Source organism: Sminthopsis crassicaudata, chromosome 4, assembly GCF_048593235.1.
Source record: "Sminthopsis crassicaudata isolate SCR6 chromosome 4, ASM4859323v1, whole genome shotgun sequence".
NCBI classification, from domain to species: Eukaryota; Metazoa; Chordata; class Mammalia; order Dasyuromorphia; family Dasyuridae; genus Sminthopsis; species Sminthopsis crassicaudata.
The window spans coordinates 143,870,696-143,891,855 of NC_133620.1; the positions used below are offsets into that span (position 1 = coordinate 143,870,696).

Sequence of the window (21,160 nt, forward strand, 5' to 3'; positions counted from 1 at the left end):
ATTTTGATAACTTTTTGGGCATAATTCCAGATTGCTCTCCAGAATGGTTGGATTCTTTCACAACTCCACCAACAATGCATCAGTGTCCCAGTTTTCCCACAGCCCCTCCAACATTCATCGTTATTTGTTCCTGTCATCTTAGCCAATCTGACAGGTGTGTAATGATACCTCAGAGTTGTCTTAATTTGCATTTCTCTGATCAATAGTGATTTGGAAAACTATTTTGAAAAATAGGCAAAGAAGTCCTCTTGAATTCTGTTTATGACACAAATATGTGCTGATGCCAAAACCAGGGAGAAGAACAACAAAAAAAGAAAAAACTATAGGCTCAACAACTATAGTCCAATTTTCCTAATGAATATTGATACAAAAATTTTAAATAAAATACTAGCAAAGGTGGTGCAGTGGATAGAGTATCAGCCCTGAAGTCAGGAGGATCTGAGTTCAAATATGATCTCAAACACTTAACAATGCCTAGCTGTGTGACCCTGGGCAAGTCACTTAACCCCAGATTACAGCAATTTATCACAAAGTTCATACATTATACTAGGTGGGACTTGTATTAGAAAGATAGCATGGCTAGTTCAGTATTTGGAAAATTATCAGGATATTGACCATATCAATAACAAAACAAAAAAAAGTCACATGATTAACTCAACATAAATAGAAAGGGCTTTCGATAAAATACAACACTCATTCTTATTAAAAACAATAGAAAACATAGGAGTAAATGTTCAATATAATAATAGAAATACTAGCTGTAGAAATTAAAGAAGAAAAAATTGAAGGAATTAGTATAGATACTATTCATTGTATTAAAGATCTGCTTTTATTTATATTCCTTTTCACTAATATTTACTTGTAATGATAAAATCAATCTCTGTGCAAAGCAGCCAAAAATCTGAGTAGCATAATATTCATGGGCTCAGTTGAGGTTGAACAAGGTGGTGTTTTGCTTTCTGAAGCAAGAAACATGGCTGGAACATTCACAAGAGGTTCTCCTCTTTAGGGTTTTTATTAATTTTTAGTTCTATTTCCAGGTGTGTCTGTCTATATGCTGTGGGGTCTAGGCCCTGTAACCATCCCTGTGCCATGGGAGGTTCATCCTCCCTCCCTTGGCCCCTGAAGTTTTAATAATTTTATATACCATTTCTTCATTCATTTTAATGACCTGCCCTTCATTCAGTCACTAAGGCACCTAGACTATTGGCATGGGTATTTTGGAGCCTGGGGAAGCTTTGGTTTGTGCTGATTTCTGAATTTGCTTTTTCTAATCCTCTCCTGATCCCTAGCTCAGAGTTTAGTATTCAACTCTTATAAAGAATTCTGAAAAATGAAAGGACAGACCACATGAAATGGGCCCAGAAAAAGAGTCATCTTATTTGGAGAGACTTTCAACTTCTCTCTAGGATGCTGAATTGGCTTTTTTACTTGTTAAGGAGAACTCCTTCTCTCATCCCATCTCTTCATATAACCACTGACCCTACAGATGCAATTCATTCTCTTGACTGTTCCTCTTTGGTGTGTGGTATGGGTTTCTTCCCTCTTCCTGTTTCATTCTCCCCACTGCCTTGCTTGAAAATGCTAGTGGAAGCTGAGGAGAGCAAAAACTAAGAATTTGAGTCTGTTCTAAGTTTTTGATTATTGGGTTTTGTTTAGGGAGTTTTTGTTTTTGTAGAGGCCAAAGCAAAGATTAAAAATAACAAATATTACAAGAAAAAATAATCTTTTGAATAATCAACTTAGTGTCCCTTTTTTGGGGTAGTGATTTCACTGTTTAAAAATGATCCCCAAGCTTGGTACTACAGTGATGACTAATATGCCTTTGGAGAAAATGCAAGTGTTAGATAGGTTCATTCAGGCATGAATTATGGTACTGTTGGCTATGAGTTCAGTGTTAATAAATCAGCAATATAGTACATCCAGAAAAAGGAAGAGAACCTCATTAATCTGTAGGTGAGGTCAGTTCAGAAAGTGTTAAAAATAAATGTGACCTGAGATTCACAAGAACCTAAACATGTAGTTTACTTAGGAGAAGTGGTTCAGTACTGTCTAATTTTGTTTTTTGCTGTGAATTTATTGAAGATGACTACTGTAAATAATGAGAACTGACTATATTTAATGTTGCTAAATATTGAATGTAAAGAATAATAAATAGGTACTTTGTTACCCCACTACTTTGTCTTGTCTCCTCCTGTGTTTTTTTTTTTTTTTTTTTTTTTTAAGGATGAAACCAGTTCTCTGGTTTGGCATTTAAAGCTCTTTATTACCTGGATCCTAACTTTCCATTCTTGTTACACTGTTCTTACTTCCATATAATCTCCAATCCATCTAAACTGACCCATTTGCTTTTCTTTGCATGTGACACATCATCCCCTATTTCTTTTCTTTTGACTTGACTGCCTCCTGTGCTTGGAATAATAGCTAATAATAGGTAACATTTTTGTAATGCTTATTGTTTTCCAGGTCAGCACAATAGATAAAACTTAGGGTCTAACTCAGGAAGACCTGAGTTTAACTCCAACCCCAGACTGTTATTAGCTGTGGGACCTTGAACAAGTCCTATTTGCTCAATTTGTCTCAATTGATCTGGAGAAGAAAATGTTAAATCTTTCTAATATCTTTGCCAAGAAAACCTCAAAATGGGTCATAAAGAATTGGACATGACTGAAATGACTGAATAGCAACAGTAATTGCTGTGTCAAGCACTAGGCTAAGCACTTTATAATTATCATCCCCTTTGATCCTCATAATAAACCTGGGAGATAGGAACTATTCTTACCCTCATTGAACTAGTGAGGGAACTGAGGTCATAAATAGAGATTAAGTGACTTGTCAGCCTAAGTTCACATAGCTACTAAGTGTCTGAGGCTGGATTTGAACTCATCTTCCTGCCTCCAGGCTTAGCACTTTTATCAACTGTGATATATACCCAGGAATGCTTTTCTGCCCTATCCTACTCCCCTTAGTTTGCTTGGCTTCCTTCAAGACAAATTTTCTGCAGAAGGTTTTTTCTAGTGATGTCTCTCCATACTCATTCATGTGGCTTTCTGAACCTCATCTGGGGCTTCATTGCCTATGGTAGGCAATCCTATTATACTACTCTCTTATCTATATACCTATATCTGTATACCTCTATCACTATCCATAGCAGCTCTTCCAAACCTTTCCATCCTCCTCAGGCTCCCAGGGATCCCCTATTCCCAATCCCTACTCTCAGCCGAGAACCTTGCTAAATTTTACTCACTCCCTCTTTTCTCCTCATTTCCTATCATTTAGATATCTTTTGGCACTTTCTCCTCCTTCACATGACTCACATGATGAAGTGGCTTTACTCCCTAACAAGCCTAACCCCTCCACTTGTTCAGGCAATCCCATTTCCTTCAACAGACTGTCCCCTCTGTCATCTCCACTCTTTCACTTATTTTCTGACTTTGCATCTTTATTGACTCATTTCCTATTGCTTGCATACATGCTGTGTCTCCAGTATCCTGAAAAAACCTTCACTTGACCCTTTCCATCCTTGCTATTCTATCTCTTGTGCCTCAATTCAAAAATAGGCCATCTATAATAGGTGTTTCCACTTTCTCTCCTCTCTTAACACTTTACAATCTGTCTTCTGACCTTGTCTTTGCACCAAAACTACTCACCAAAGTTACTAATGATCTCTAGTTGCCAAATTCAGTGACCCATTTTCATTCCTAATTTTCCTTCACCTCTCTGCAGCCTTTGACACTTGATCACTTTCTCTTCATTAAAATTCTCTTTTCATAGGTTTTCAGAATACCACTCTCTCCTGGTTTTTCTCTTACCTGTATGATCACTCATTCTTGGTCTCATTTGCTAGATCTTCATCCAGATCATACTGTGTAACCAAAAGTATACCATAGGGTTTTACTCTGGGTTCACTTCTCTTCTCCCTCTTTACTACTTCACTTGGTGCACTATCTCATCAACTGCCATGGATTTAATTACCACTTTTATACTGATGGTCCTCAAACCTATTTTTCCTGCCCCATTCTTCCTACTGACCTCCAAACTTTCTTCTCCAACTGTCTTTCAGATATCTGGAACTAAATGTCCAATAGACAACTGACCCTCAACATGTCCAATTCCAAACACATTATCTTTTCCTCTAAACCTTGTCCCCTTCCTACCTTCCATATTATTATAAATAAGGCAGCACCATCCTTCCAGTCCCTCAGGCTGTCAGGCCAGAAGTCATCCTAAATTTCTCATTCTCTCTCTCACCTAACGTCCCCCTCCTATTTCCAACCCCTTTCCAAGCTGTTGCCCAGCTATTCATTTCACCTTTGCAACATCTCTCAAATATGCCCCCTTCTTTTCTCTCATACTGGTGCTATTCTGGTGCAGGCCCTCATCATCTCATGATTAGACTGTTGTAGTAGTTGGCTCATGAGCCTCCCTCCCTTAAGTCTGTTTTCATTCCGGCACTGAAGTGATTTTCCTAAAATATAGGTCATGTTATTCCCTCCCCCTCCCACTTATTAAACTCTGATGCCTTCCTCTTGCTTCCAGAATTAAATACTAAATGCTGTTTGGCATCTAAAAACCCTTTATAACTTAGTCCCCTTCCATTTTTCCAATCTTGTTACACCTTAGTTTTTAACACATATTCTTCCATCCAGTAAGACTAATTCCACAAATAAGATACTCCATCTTGGCTCCTGACATTTTCTCTGACTGTCCCCTATTCCTAGAACGCTCTTTCTCCATCCTGACTACTGATCTCTTTGGCTTCCTTTTAGTTACATCTAAACTAAAATCCCACATTTTACAGGAAGCCTTCCCAGCTCTTTTAATTCCAGTGTCTTTTCTCTGTTAATAATTTCCTATTCTGAATGTAACTTGCTTTGTAGATATTTGTTTTTATCTTAAATTGTACCTTAAAATGTATACTCCTTGAAGGCAAAGAATTCCTTTTGTCCCTTTTTATCCTCAGCATCTATATAGTATTTGACACATAATTGATGTTTAAGAAATGTCTATTGATTTGTTAATTGATTATTTATCCTATTTGTATTTTATATTACTTAATTATTTACCTGTTGTCTTCTCTATTAGAATATAAGCTTCTTGAGGGTAGAGAATCTTTTTTGCCTTTTTATTTATTTCCATTGCTTAACATACCTGACATATAGTAACTGCTTAATAATTGTTTGTTGGTGATATTATTTCACTGCAAACTTATTGATATATTTGCATTATACTTTATATTTTTCAAAGTTTAAAATTTACTCATTGATCCTTGCAACATTTCTGTACATTTAAAGTAAGGAAAATGAAGTATGAAGAGCTTGTAATTTTTCCAGGCACACAATAATTCATCCTCTTTTCATTGTAATCAATTATAGCTGTAATTTTCTGTTATTTTTAGAGTTGAACCATTTCAACCGTGAAGAACCCAGCAGACCTCAAGGCTTTATGAAGTACCATTTTCACCTTTTACTTGAGAGAATTCTGAAACTACCAAGTAATTTTGACAGATATTTGTGTGAATGAATCCTTTGTGAAGGTTACACAGATAGATGTTTTCATGAAGAGAGGGGAAAAGCCGGAAGGGTATAGACAAATGAGGCCTAAGACCTTTCCTGCCAGTAACTACACTGGCAGTAGCAGGCAAATGTTGCAAGAAATACGGGAGTCTCTTAGAAATTTACCTAAACCATCAGATGCTGCAAAAGCTGAGCACAGTATGAGCAAAATGACAACTGAAGATCCTCGACAAGGTCGGAATCCACCCAAATTTGTGACATATCATAAAGCTTTGCAAGAAATAAGAAACTCTCTACTCCCATTTGCAAATGAAGCCAGTTCATCCACCAGGAGTGCTTCAGAAGTTAATCGACAAATGCTACAAGATATGCAAATTGCTGGATTTGATGAGGTAAGAACCTTTAAAAACACACTAAAATATTTCATTTATGTTGATCCAAGATTTATGTAGAACCAAGGATAAGGATAGAAATTAGAGTTGTAATTGGAAAAATTCCAGATAGGAAAAGTCCTTCTATCAATAAGGTTGTTATCTTCTCTACAACTTACAGTCTTAGAGTTGCCTAGAGTGTAAGATGGCAAAATACTTTCTACATTCCCAATCAAACTCTTTCTTATGGGCCAGTGGTTTGTTAACTCCTGGCTTAGAGCACCAGGAGGTTAAGTGCCTGATCAGGGTCAAATAGCCAATATGTCAGAGGTGCATTCAAAGTGGATTGAAGATCAGTTTTTTTTTTTGTTTGTTTTTTTAACAAGATTAATTATAGGTTATGCCAAATGCTTTTTGAATTGCCAGTTAAACAAAGGATCTGCCACGGTGATAGAGAAATGATTTGAATCTGAAGCATGAATATTAGTTAAGGGGTGGGTGTGTGTGTGTGTGTATTTTTTTTTTCCTGTCACCCACAAAAAATTTTTGTAGTCCTCATACCATTTATTCATTTCCATGAACCTATTATCTTGCCATCTAAATACAATAAAAACAAAAGAAAACAAAACAAAAACACTGCATTCACAGATTTATTCTATTCTTCCTGAAGTGGCCTGGGAATCCAAAGGACAGAGTTTTAAGTCAGAAAAATTTAGTACAGCTACAGGTACAGAATTTGAAGGAGAGTTGATTGTGTGAATATGAAGGATGATGTAAAAATGTCTATCTTGTATAAGGCAATGGAGGGGAGGGGGAGAAGGGAGAGAATTTATGATGATAATATGAAGTCATCAAATGGTATGTTCAGTACTCAGTAAATTTTCATTGATGGGCAGTTTCATTCATGCCAATATTAAAAAAAAGTATAGCTAATTCAGATGTTATATCATAATTTTTATTATTAATACTGAGAATCTCTTTTATGGCTTTTCCTTCATCTAGATTTCTTTTGTTTAGGTTTATATTAAATTTTCTCCTATTTCCTTATTATACACTTTGATTGGAAACATTGGAGGTGAAATAAAGAGGTTATATTGAATTTGACCATGAATATTACCACAATAGATTGTAATAGTCTGATTTTAATTTTTAAAAACAAAATTATTAAGTATTAATTCATTGTGAAGTCAAGTTTATCACCAAACTTATAGAGGAGAAGCAGTTTATTCTACTTGTCATTTGTGTAGTTATTGCTGTTTTATATGTAGTTCATACCTCATAGTTTTAAAATTTTTGTTAATTAGGTAATTTATATAATATACATCTACAGAGTAGTGCGTTTTAAATCCAATAATTATTAAAGGGAAAAGTGATTTTAAAAATACTCTGATGATCTAAGCTTTTTTTTTTTTTTTATTGCATGTTGCATAGTGAGTATTTGCATAGAAACACGTGGCTGATTAAAGTATTTAAAGGAAAATGTGTTAAAATACATGGAGAAATAGACAGCAAAACTAAATAGTTGAGGATTTCAATGTAATATCCCTTTCAGAACTAGATAAATCTAACCAAAAAGATGAGCCAAAAGAAAGTTAAGAACTCAATAGAATTTTAGAAAAATTAGATGTGATAGATCTCTGGCAGTTTAGGAATTAAAATGATTTATGTGAGTTTCTTAGCTATATGTGGTATCTTTATAAAATGTTCTACTAGGGGTTGATTCAGCAAACTCTAATGCAAGCTAAAGCCAACTTGGCAGTTATTTTCAGACATCTGAACTTAAGAATGGTTTTACATTTTAAAATTAAATTATATTATATTTAAGAATGCAAAAGTCATTCTTAGCTGGAGGAAGTGAAATAAGATACAGATTTGGCCCTCTATCCATATATAGTTTACTTATATAAGAAACAAAGAAATCTGATCAAATTTTTTCTATAATTAAAAATACAATCTTTATTTCTATCCTTAAGACGTGAATAACATCCCTTATTTTATAAATAATTAAGAAAAAATAAGATTCTGTTTTCTATAATGTGCTATACAAATGTGAATTTTCATAGTGTCAGTTATCATCTCCATAACAATATAATATAACAAAAGTATAGTGGAGTTATCATCTCCATAACAATGTTAATAATTAAGATCACATTTCATATGTATAGTGCTTTGAATTATGAAAATTCATTAACTCTACAAATACCTTGCACTTCAAAAATTGGCTAGTCAAATCCAGTCATGTTGATTTTTACCTTGACAGCATCTATTGCATTCATCCCCTTCTTATTACCCATATAGCTATCCTTGGTTCAGGTGGTTATCATTTCTTACCTGGAAATTGCAAGCAAGAAAACCTTCCTTATCAGTTTAACTTATAAAACTTTATAATTGGTCTCTACCATTCTCTGCTTTCTCCAGTTACTATTCCTAAAGCACAGATTAGACCATGTCATTCTACCTCTCAAGAAGTTTCAATGGTTCCATACTGCCTCTGGGATAAAATAGCAACTTCTTTATTTGGCACATAAAGTCTTTCACACTCTGAATCCAACCTGTCTTTCCAGACTTGGCTTAGATTACTCTCCTCTAGTTTCATCATTATCCTCTATCTAATTCAAACTGAACTGCTAGATGTTCTTTCTTCATGAGCTATCTCTCATTTCTATCCCTTTGCATATGCTTTTCATCTTGCTTGGAATATATTCCTTCCTTACTCTTTACTTTACAGATTCCTAACTCTCTTTAAGAGTCTGCCTAAGCACTACTTAGTTCTACAAGGTTTTTTTTCTTGTTGATACTCTTCAGTTTTTCCTCAAATTACTTTATATCTTCTGGACTGATTTTTATAATTTCGTGTGCTGTAATACAAGCCCTTTCCTTCTGCTTATCTCAAACAAAGCTATTCCAAATCTTCTTTGGTAGCAGTTGTTACATATTACTACAAGTATTTTTTCATCACATTTTACTTCTGAAATAATACCTCTAATAAGAAACCATTCTAGATAAAACAGAAGAACTGACTGAGACATTTTGATATATGGAGAGAACTTTAAAGGTTTATAGATCTAAAGTTCCATTCTAGTCTACCACTTATTTAGCTTCTGTTACCTTAAAAAGGCCCTTAACATTGTTGGTACTCAAGATATCTTTCAGAATTCAATTCTATATCTCAGTCTCATATCACTTGATTTAAAATGAGAATTCCATGATTGATATCCTCAGTTCTGGCCAACTAACAACTACCCCTGGATTATTTAGGAATGCCCTTTAATGCATCATCTTCACATTTTTCTTCTATTGTCTTTTTTTCTTTTATGCATCACTACATTAGTATATTTGGTTGTAAGCTTCAAGATATACCAAATCAATGTAGTTCTTTCTGTATAGTGCCATGTTCAATTAAATATTTAATAAATGTTCTTGATGGTGAAGGTATTTAATAAAAATGCCTTACTTCTGAAAAAAACCTCCAGCAAGTTAAATAATTACTTTAAGATCTCATTATTAACTACATTAAGTTTTTCATATCAATATGAAATAGCATAACAAAGTGAATAGAGTGCTGAATTGGAATTGGGAAGATAGATTCAGATACTATATCTAACAGCCAACTTATTATTTTATCTCTGTTTCAGGAAAATCCGATATAGGAATGTGGAAGAGGGACTTACTATACTGAAATTGATGAAATCATATATCTTGCATCTTTATATATGAAATAAAAGCAATAGAAATAATGTAATTAAGAACAAAGCAGTTCATTTTAGAAGAGAAAATTTAACAAGTGATATTAAATTCAAATATAGTTCAAGAATTTCTTTAAATTAGGAGATTATGTAGTTTTTTAATAAACCATTTTCTGTGATTAAATCCTTGTGTTTAAAATTATGATCATATCTAGGACATCTCAGACAATACATTTTTCCTCAGCAATTTAGAAGAATTCAATTCTTTCCCTCTTTGTAAACTTCCACATAGGATATGGTTATACGAGCACTTCGGCAAACTAATAATAAAAGTATAGAAGCAGCAATTGAATTTATTAGTAAAATGAGTTACCAAGATCCTCGAAGAGAACAAATGGCTGCAGCTGCTGCCAGACCTGTTAATGCAGGCCCCAAACCACCAGGTATGTTAATCTATTTTTCTCTGTATTATTTCAAAGCGACATAAGCCAATTAAGTAGCTTCCATTATCACATAAGTATTTGTTTTAGGTTTTCTTCTTTGCTTTTAGAAAGGAATTTTTTTTTATAATTCTAGAAATTAGTAAGCTTGATTTAGAATAACTTTGTAATAAAATTTTCTATCAAATTTTACTCTAGTTTGTCATCGTAACATGGAATTCTCAAAGGCAATTCCCTTGGTATTGAGTATGGGTCTGCATCTTTCATTTAAGGATCCAGAGAATCTTACAATGCTAACACCTAGGTGAATGGTTTGCAGCCACAAGAATTCCTCAGGACTATCTACTGAAGCCTAGAAAATGATAATCTATTCCGATGTCAGGAATACTCACATGAATGAAATTATGAAATTTTAAAGAGCTAAAGGGAAGTTATAATGTATCAGAAATGCTGCTACTGGGTTATGCTATGATTGAGTTAAAAGCTTTTTTTCTCCAGTTACTAAGTCTCTTTCAAACTATTCTTTCATAAATGTTTTGGTTTTTGTTTATTTTACTAATTTGTAATTGCAAAATTCTAATTTTATTTGGTGTCTAGCTATTATCATTTGTTCTCTTTTCTCTAAGTAGGAACTGAATTGTATTAATGTCACTAATGTTGTCAGTCATAACTTGAAAGAAAGTAAATTTTAGTTAATAGTCACAGTATTTTTGGACCAAAATTTACAAAAATTCTATGGCTTTCTCTCTCTCTTTTGTCTCTCATCAGGGAATGTACAGCAATCAGTTAACCGGAAACAAAGCTGGAAAGGCTCTAAAGAATCTTTGGTCCCTCAAAGACATGGCCCACCACTGGGAGAAAGTGTAGTTTTCCGCTCTGAAAGTCCTAACTCTCAGACAGATGTAGGAAGACCTTTATCAGGATCTGGTATAGCAGCATTTTCTCAGGGTCATCCTGGCAATGGACAGAGAGTAAACCCCCCACCACCTCCACAAGTAAGGAGTATTACCCCTCCTCCACCACCCCCAAGGGGCCAGACTCCCCCTCCAAAAGGTACACCTCCCTCATCATGGGAACCAAATTCTCAAACCAAACGTTATTCTGGGAACATGGACTATATGATTTCTCGTATTTCTCCAGTGCCACCTGGCACGTGGCAGGATAACTACCCTCCACCACCTCTAAACACTTCCCCATTGAATCCTTCTAGTCAGGGACAGAGAGGCATTAATTCTGTCCCTGTTGGCAGACAGCCAATCATCATGCAAAGCTCTAACAACAAATTTAACTTTCCATCAGGAAGACCTGGAATTCAGAATGGCAGCGGTCAGAATGATTTTTTGATGCATCAGAATGTTGTCCCTGGTGGCTCTGTGAGTCGTCAGCCTCCCCCTCCATATCCTTTGTCTCCAACTAATGGGCAGAGTCCTTGTACTTTACAGATACAAACTGGGGGACCTGCTAATTCTTCACCATACACAAATGGAAACATTCCTTCATCTATGATGGTGCCAAATAGAAACAGTCATAATATGGAACTTTATAACATAACTGTACCTGCATTACAAACATCCTGGCCTCAGTCGTCATCTGCCCCACCCCAGTCATCACCTAATAGTGGACATGAGATTCCTGCATGGCAACCTAACATTCCAGTAAGATCAAATTCTTTCAATAATCCGTTAGGAAATAGACCAAGCCACTCTGCTAATTCTCAACCTTCAGCTACAACAGTAACTGCTATTACACCAGCCCCTATTCAGCAGCCAGTGAAAAGCATGCGTGTCTTAAAACCAGAACTCCAGACTGCTTTAGCACCTACCCATCCCTCTTGGATTCCACAACCAATTCAAACCACACAGTCAGTCCCCTTTTCTGAGGGTCCATCCTCAACTATGGCAGTTATGCCACCTGTTGCTGAAGCTCCAAATTATCAAGGCCCTCCACCACCATATCCAAAACATTTACTACACCAGAATTCCTCTGTTCCTCCTTATGAGTCAGTACCCAAATCTAGCAAAGAGGATCAACCTTGTTCACCGAAGGAAGATGAAGGGGAAAAGAATTATGAAAATACTGATAGTGGAGATAAAGAAAAGAAACAGATTACAACTTCACCTGTCCCTGTTAGGAAAAATAAGAGAGATGAAGAGAGAAGGGAATCTCGTATTCAGAGTTACTCTCCTCAGGCATTTAAATTCTTCATGGAGCAGCATGTGGAAAACATACTCAAGTCTCATCACCAACGTCTTCATCGTAAGAAACAACTGGAAAATGAAATGATGCGGGTAAAGCATTTTTTTAAATCTCCTTTGAAATTGTGCGAACACCTGAACATATGTTTACTTAAAGATATTGCCAGCATATTTATTTAATTTCAAATTATTGATATAAAAATAACACAAATTGATTTTTATTAGCTTTAATCTTCTGAGCATTATCACAAACTTCCTAGCATTTTAATTTGTATTTATTATTCACATGGTACAGTCTCATGAATTTTGGCTTGCATCAATTTGGATGTCATTACATTATATAGGTTTTACATGATTTTAAACTATGGAAATTGGTAAGATTAATTTTTTAGAATTTTGCATAATAGTGTGCTGTGTTTAAAAACCGTAAACATAAGGATTCTTTTCCTTTTTGTATTATTAAGCAGTTAGTAGAATTAGTAAATTTTTGGAATTGACCTTGTTAGAACCTATTAAATTTCATTTGAAAGTTTGACAAGGAAAATCATTTAGTTTATTTTTCATCTCACAGTCAATTTATTAGAAAGATTCAATATAGCATGTGTAATTTATTAATTACAGAAAAATTAAACTGCTGTATTTTTAATACCAGTAACTTTATTTTCTCATGAAGAGATACCACTTAAGTCTAGAGATATAGTTTGTGGTTTTCTGCTTCTAATTTAATTAGTTTTTCATTTGTATGTATATTGATAGTCATAGTTTGGGCACAAATTTCTCTGTGCCTTTATTATAGTTTTAATATTGAAAATCTGTGATGCATTTTGAATTTACTGGAATAGTCCCTTTATGAGGTCTTATGTCTTTAAATTACAGCTTTTAACATATATGGAAATAGGAACACTTTCACTTCTTTGATCAAGCCATTTGCTTTAAGTTATATTTTTAAATCAGGATTTTACAGTGTTTATATTAATTTTATCACTTGAATTTTGTTGTTTTGATAAATGCCTTTAAAATGTTTTTGACCTTTATGTAAGATTTCTTACTAAAGTCTGTCTAGGTTTATTTTCTTAGTTTATTTTTCCTTTTTCCTCTTCACTTTCACTAATAGCTGATTTAAACTATTAAGGTGTTGGAAGCTTTGCTGACTTCTGTAGCCTCCATTACTGTGTAGGCAAGTAAGACTTCAGAGCAACAGTTCTATATTAAGACTAGCATGATGCCCTTTTTAAAACTGCATGAAAATATGCATCATAACAGAAGCATGAGGTTGTTATATTTTAACTAGTATTTAGTCTTAAATTTTCTTCTAATTTTTAAAATTTAATTCCATTTCTCTATATAACTTTTTATTTTATGTATTAGTGGAGAAGAAAGTTGTCATTCCCTCTTAAATTTTCCATCTAATAAGTTCTTTTTTTTTTTCAAAAAAGGTTTTTAGCTAATCTTTTCTTCTCTCCTTTTCTACATAATCTTGTGTTGGATTGCATATTGTTGTACAGTGTTTGTTAGTGAATGAGCCTAAAGTAAAAACCCAAAACATCTTTTTTAATCAGGAAAGAAGTATTTCTTCCATTATACTTTAATAAAGAACCTTCAAGATCATTCTTACTTTAATTCCCTAGGAAGATAAAGGGGAAAGCTGACTATTAAAGATTGTTGTCTTGTTTCTCTTTCAAAATGGTGATTAAAATAGATGGTTAGGCTGGGAGAAGCCTATTTCATTCTATTTTCATTCTTAATACATTAGTTGCAGAAGAATCAGCCAAGCTGGGGTGAAACTATTTTTTCTCTTCATTGCAGGAGAACATAGGAAAAGCTACCACCACCACTTGTTTCACAGAATTGGATAGAAAGGCAAAGTGGGCCACCTCAAATAAGAGAGAGGAGGGGTATTTGAGGGCTTAGCCACACTACAAAGTGGGGGCATTTTATGATGTCTTTCAGTTTAGTCATGATTTGGGATGGAATATGCATGGAAGGGCAGATGAGAATGGATGTTGAAAGATGTCTTTTGTGGGGCTTAGCACATGGAATGTTTTGTTTTGGGCAAGTTTCTTAAGGAGAGTAAGGAAGCTGACAATCATTATCCTGTCCTGTTCCTAATAGCAGAACCTTGTGAGCACACTCACCTTGTAAATCATGTTTTAACTATTTCTTGAAATGCACATCTGACATTTAATTTTTTCTTGTGTCTTATAGAATTCTAACATGCTTTATTAAAAATTACTCCACACTCAACCTTCAAGTTACATGCCTGATTTTTCTGTGTATTTCTAAATGTATAACAAAAACAGGGGGGAAATCTCTCAGTTTCAGTATCTAATAATTTGGTTTTTTTTTTTTTTTTTTTTTGTTTAGGTTGGGTTATCCCAAGATGCTCAGGATCAAATGAGAAAGATGCTTTGCCAGAAGGAGTCTAATTACATCCGTCTTAAAAGGGCTAAAATGGACAAATCCATGTTTGTGAAGATAAAGACACTAGGAATAGGTGCATTTGGTGAAGTTTGCCTAGCAAGGAAAGTGGATACTAATGCTTTATATGCAACAAAAACTCTGCGGAAGAAAGATGTGCTGCTTCGAAATCAAGTTGCCCACGTCAAAGCTGAGCGAGATATCCTTGCAGAAGCTGACAATGAATGGGTAGTTCGCCTGTACTATTCATTCCAAGATAAGGACAATTTGTACTTTGTAATGGACTACATTCCTGGGGGTGATATGATGAGCCTGCTAATTAGAATGGGTATCTTTCCAGAAAATTTGGCAAGGTTCTACATAGCAGAACTTACCTGTGCTGTTGAAAGTGTTCATAAAATGGGCTTCATTCATAGGGATATTAAACCTGATAACATTTTGATTGATCGTGACGGTCATATTAAACTGACTGATTTTGGCCTCTGTACAGGCTTTCGATGGACACATGATTCTAAATATTATCAGAGTGGTAAGTAAAAGTCATGGAAACTATTTTCCTTCATCTGTATTAATATATTAATATGGACTGGTAAATCAGGGTGATAAAGTGAAAAGATTTAAAAATTGGTAGTTAAGACCCTGGGTTCTAGTCCTGTCTCTGCCTTATAACTTTGAATGATAGTAATAACTGTCATTTTAATAAATACTTACATTTACCTAGTGCTCACAGCAACACTGTAAGGTAGGTAACATGCAAGTATTATATTCCTCACTTTACAGATAAAAAAACCAAGACACCAGAAAGTAAAATGTCTAGGGCAAAAGTACTAATAAATGGGTCTTTTAAATACAAACACACACACCTGATTCACGAGTTCAGTGCTAATCATTTAACTCTTCTAAAGGTTTCAGTTCCTCATCAAAGACAGTGAAGAATTTGGATTGTACTGGAGAATCATTATTATATTAAAATTATTTTTTTTTATCACTATATCCTTTGCTCCTTCCTTCCTCCTTCTTCCCCCTTCTTTTCCTCCTTCCCTTCTTTCCCTCTTTCTCCCTCCTTCCTTCCTCTTTTCTTCCTTCTTTCCTTTCTCCCTTCCTCCCTCCCTCCTCTTTCTTTCTTGGCAAGGTAGGTGCAAATGGAATTTCTAAACAGAAAATTAAATACAAAATAAATTAAATATTATTTCCTAAGGTTAGAACAGTAGCAGTTGGAAGTATCAAGATAAGCTTCCTGTGGGACATGGCAATTAAGCTGAACTTTGGAGAAACCTAGCGATTTAGTGAACTGCAGTTGAGGAAATATATCCAAAACAATCTATATGAAAATACAGAAATTTATCTGAAGTAGAGAGTCACATCAGGGAACAAAGCAGGCTAGTTTGTGCGTAATGCACAATTTAATTTGTTAAGTAGAAGATTGTGAAATTGTTCCATGACAAGTAGGAGCAAAAAGTGAAGAGTTCAAAGACAAAAAAAAAGAATTTGTATTTCTCCTAAAGGCAAAAGTTAGCCACTGAATCTTTTTGGACAGGGAAATATCTTTGCATCTGTGTTTTAGTGATGTCCATTTGGCAGTTGTGAAGAAAGAGTTTAGAGAAGAGAAAGAGCCTGAGAGATCAGTTAGGAAGTTGCTCTTCATCATCCAGGTTATAGGTGATGAGGGCCCAGTCTTAGATGATACCTATATAAGTAGAGAAAAGAGGACCAGTGTAAGATAACACATCTCTTACACATCCCTTATATAAGGAATATAAATTATTGATCCTTGTCAATTAATTGACAGAGAGATTAGAAATATCTGAGAATGTAAACCTGGGGATGAAAATGGGAGGTTAATAGTGCTTCAACAGAAATAAAGTAAGGAAAAAAAGTTTGAGGGGGAAGTAATATTTTGTCTTAGACACAGAGAGTTTGAAATGTATAGGGTTCATCTGCTTGGAGATAAACCATAGGCATTTGGTGATTCAGATTTAGAGTTCACCAGAAAGAACTGACTCAGATCTCTAGATTTGAGACTCGCCTGAAAAAGGCTGTGTAGAGAAAGTAGAGAATAAGGCATAAGCCAGAACCCTGGGGTACACCATGCCTAAATAGGATGGATGAGTAATGGTCATAGATTGTTGCCTATACTTTGTGCCTAGGTTTCTTGCTGATCTTTGTTTTTTTTCAACCTTCAGATTTGTCCTCAAACTTCAACTTGGGCAATACTAACATCATTAAAGAATATAATCAGTGTCTAGCCATTACTGGCAGGCATTGTGTCTTCTCTTAAACTGATAATTGAAATGAAAAATATTGAGTGTAGGTTTGTAAGTCCCATACTAGAAGAGCCTTCAGAGACTATGTAGTCAAAACTTCTCATTTTAGAGTTGACAAAACTGTGGCCTAAGAAGCGTAAGTGATTTGGCATAGATCATCTAATTCATAAGCATCAAGGGTGGGATTAGAGAACCCTGAACTATAAAATTGAAAAGTTTAGTTCAATTCATTCATTTAATTCTTATCTTTATTACCAAGTAACTTTCTGAATGTTTTAAATCTTATTATATAGGTGACCATCCACGTCAAGATAGCATGGACTTTAGTAATGAATGGGGTGACCCAGCCAACTGTCGATGTGGTGACCGACTGAAACCTCTAGAGCGAAGAGCAGCACGCCAGCATCAACGTTGTCTGGCCCATTCGTTGGTTGGAACTCCCAATTATATTGCTCCAGAAGTATTGTTACGAACAGGTACCATGATTTTTATTAATTATTTATAAATTTACATTCATGTAGAATAAACAACCCATTTTAGAACATACCTTATCAGATATATAATAAAAATGTTCATGTTATTGAAATCTGTGTAATAAAGCATTTTTATAACTTAATGTTCTTGTGCTTAATATTTATTTCTAAATTATTACTATTGTTGGATCTGTATATGTATGACTTTCCTTTAATGTAGCATGCTGGCATTTTATTTTAGGCTATACACAGTTGTGTGATTGGTGGAGTGTTGGTGTAATTCTTTTTGAAATGTTGGTGGGGCAGCCTCCCTTTCTGGCACAGACACCATTGGAAACACAAATGAAGGTAAAGTAAACGGGTCTATAAAAAATTATCTTGTTGTATGTCAACCTGTATATCCAGTCATAAGTCTTGTTTAATATTTCTAATGTGGTTGGGGGTTTTTTTGTTTTTGTTTCCAAGTCCATAATATATTAGTAGGAATACGTCTGGAGGAGGAAGAAAAGGTTGAATAATTTAGTAGACATTAAATATAAAGTTCTCGTTTTTCTCTCTAAGTTGGGAGTCTGATAACAGATTATAGAGTTCTGTTGTTCAAGGATCATTGTAAAGAACAAGGAGTTAGCATTTGTATATTTAAGGTTTTCAAGACACTGTACAAATATTATATCAATTGATCCTCAGAACAGCCATGGAAGGCTAGGTAGTTGCTATTATTATTCTTTTTTATAGTTGAGAAAACAGAGAATGAGTGACAGAAGTTCTTGCCAGAAGACTTGCCAGGGTCATATAGCTAGTAAGTGCCTGAAGCTGAATTTAAACTAATTTCTTCCTGATCTCCAGGGTGAGGGAGAGAAGGTGGCTGAACCATTGTGTTCTATCCACTGTACCAAGTAGCCGCCTCACCTAACTGTTAGCTAACTATGGAGAAGATCATTATTAGAAGTGTGGCCTCAGCTTTTGAATGATTGAACACTTTTGTTTTGGAGGATAAGGGGGCAGGACTGAGAAAGGTTGGAAATATCTGACAAATTTCAATACTGTTGAGTTTCATTACATATAAAAATGCATCACATTTTACTCTCAGATTTTTGTAGCATTTTTTCTCCAAGGAGTTCAGCTGATATATTTATCAATTGTATTTCAGATATGGGTTTTTTTATTTAATAAAAGTTTTTATCTGAAGTAGTTTCTTTGTTTTTCTTATATTTCAAGGTTATCAACTGGCAAACAGCTCTTCACATTCCACAACAAGCTAAACTGAGTCCAGAAGCCTCTGACCTAATTATTAAACTTTGTCGAGGACCAGAAGACCGTTTAGGGAAGAATGGTGCCGATGAAATAAAAGCTCATCCATTTTTTAAAGCAATTGATTTCTCTAGTGATCTGAGACAGCAGTCTGCTTCATACATTCCTAAAATCACACACCCAACAGATACATCAAATTTTGACCCAGTTGATCCAGATAAATTATGGAGTGAGGATAATGATGAAGGGAATATAAATGACACTCTTAATGGATGGTATAAGAATGGAAAGCATCCTGAGCATGCTTTCTACGAATTTACTTTTCGAAGGTTTTTTGATGATAATGGCTATCCATATAATTATCCCAAGCCTATTGAATATGAGTATAATAATTTACAAGGCTCAGAGCAACAGTCAGATGAAGATGATCAACACACAGGCACAGGGGTCAAAAACGGTGATTTAGTTTATGTTTAGCACACTGGAAAGTAATTAAACTGCATTTCTATGGCAGTTATTTTGCAAAAAGACCTCAACTATTATTATGAGGTTTCAAGACAAAAATTATGCAAATATAACAGAGCTATTTATTTCTGCTCTGTGTACATTATTTTATTTCCGGAATTTTAGGAAATTTATTTGAACTATTAATTTATTCCAGCATTGTTAATGAGTAATTTAGGGAAAAAGTGTTATAAGGAAAATTAAATTATGAACTGGATTTTGTAATCAGTTCTTAGTACTTTAAGTACTTAAAATAAGGAAATAGTGATTTGTTTAAAAGGAGATGCCTGTTATCTGTTATTTGTACATATACTAAGTAATTTTAAAATTAAAAAAAAAAACTTTTGGAATTTTGGAAAGACAGTTTAACTTTGCTTTTAACCAAATATGAAATATATCCCACATTTACAGATTTCTTTTCATAACCTTGGTTTTGATACAAAGCTAGGTGTTTCTGGTTCTTTGCTACAATATAAGCTAGAAAAATTAAGCCATCTGGTCAGTGTGTGTTCCCAGGGCTGATGATAATATGGATAATTCACATCCTGGAAGTAGGAAATACAGGGTTGCAACAATGTCACTGTTTATCAGAAGGAGGTGAAAGTAATAGTTAAATTTTTTTTGGGGGGGGAGAATAATTGTAGTCCATTTATCTAATAGTATATTCAAAATATTTTTAAAGCTTAGAAAGTTATAGCACTACCGATTTTTCCTTTCATTTTCTACATGTTTTTTATATATTTCCATGTTTAAAAGGAAACAGCTGCCATACAAAAGATCTTTTAGATTAATATTTTTGTTATCATTTGTTCATGGGTTTTTTTGTAGTTTTGATCAAAGTTGCAAACTTGTTTTCAAGTTTCTGTGGTTTTGGGTTTTTGTTTTTTTTCTTTTGACACTACTATCTTTGAATATCCTGTTCAGCAAACATTTACCAAGTGCCTACTATGTGCAGAGCACTGAGAGAAATACAAAGTTTAAAGGAGACTGTCCCTCTTGCCACAGAGCTTACAGTCTTAGTATAGGGATAAAAAGACAAAGATAACTATAATATATAATAAGTGCATTTGAAGTACAAAATAATGTACAATATACAATGTCCAAAGGAGGTCACTGCTGACAGGAATAAGGAAATGCTTCATGGAGGAAATAACATTTGTGTTGGGCTTTAAAGGCAGAAAAGCCAGGAAATCCTCCTCTACATATATAGCAGCAGATTATTTGATTTAGGGAATTTCAAGAGTATCATAATAAGGTTTATTTGTCAAACCAGAACTCATTCAGAATAGTACTGCATTAGAAAAACATGATCTATAAAAGAAAAATATATTTGACTGTATTAATCCTTTAAGACCTACTTAACTTTGGTGAAAGGATATGAATGTTTGTAGTTCTTTGGGGTGGGATGGGGAGTTAATTGCTAAGAAATTATTTTATACTTTGTGTAAAATGAATTCCCACTAACTTATTTAATTTTCATTAATATATAACTTATTTCATCATCCTTATTGTGTGTAATGATAGTTTTCAAGGAAAACCTAGTGGTTAATTCTGCCCAAAATATGTTTAGCTTAGCTCTGGAGGTAAGGGGCAGATGGAGAGTATTAGCAGGGTGCCAGTTAAAGTTGCCATTTTTATTTACTTTTCTTAAGCACCAATAAAGTAGAATTATATTATATTAAAGCTTAATTTAAATTTTAATTCATATGCATAAGCATGAAGAAGCTCAAAATTCCCGTTGTGATAGAATGACACAGTAAAACTTGTTTTAAGTTGTTTCACCAAGATTTAGCTCAAGGCATTTCTATTATTACATGATAGAAAAGGTCTGTATGATACATTCTACTATCCTCATATTTTGCCTCTCTGGTGATGCAAGTTTGAAACTCCCACCACTTTGTTTTGTTGAGCTTTGGTGTAAGGGGAGATTACCTGAAAAAAATGCTTAAGTTGTATTTTTGTAGGCTGTTGATAAATTTCTTTCTAAGGCACATTTGCTCAGAGAGGTGATGAAAATTAATTTTAATGGGATAACGTTCACT

The 21,160-nt window shown here is 34.4% G+C and overlaps 1 protein-coding gene across 1 annotated transcript in view; it reads left to right on the forward strand.

Annotated features, from left to right (window-relative positions):
- LATS1 (large tumor suppressor kinase 1) overlaps positions 1 to 19,460 on the forward strand; it is a 33,183-nt gene extending 13,723 nt beyond the window's left edge. Inside the window, exons 2-8 of the mRNA XM_074309574.1 lie at positions 5,399 to 5,908; positions 9,866 to 10,016; positions 10,782 to 12,301; positions 14,573 to 15,155; positions 17,184 to 17,366; positions 17,605 to 17,711; positions 18,582 to 19,460. Of these exons, the coding sequence (XP_074165675.1) occupies positions 5,558 to 5,908; positions 9,866 to 10,016; positions 10,782 to 12,301; positions 14,573 to 15,155; positions 17,184 to 17,366; positions 17,605 to 17,711; positions 18,582 to 19,091 (3,405 nt within the window). The 5' untranslated portion in view covers positions 5,399 to 5,557 and the 3' untranslated portion in view covers positions 19,092 to 19,460. The remainder of the gene's footprint in view (positions 1 to 5,398; positions 5,909 to 9,865; positions 10,017 to 10,781; positions 12,302 to 14,572; positions 15,156 to 17,183; positions 17,367 to 17,604; positions 17,712 to 18,581) is intronic.
- Positions 19,461 to 21,160: the final 1,700 nt, after the last annotated feature.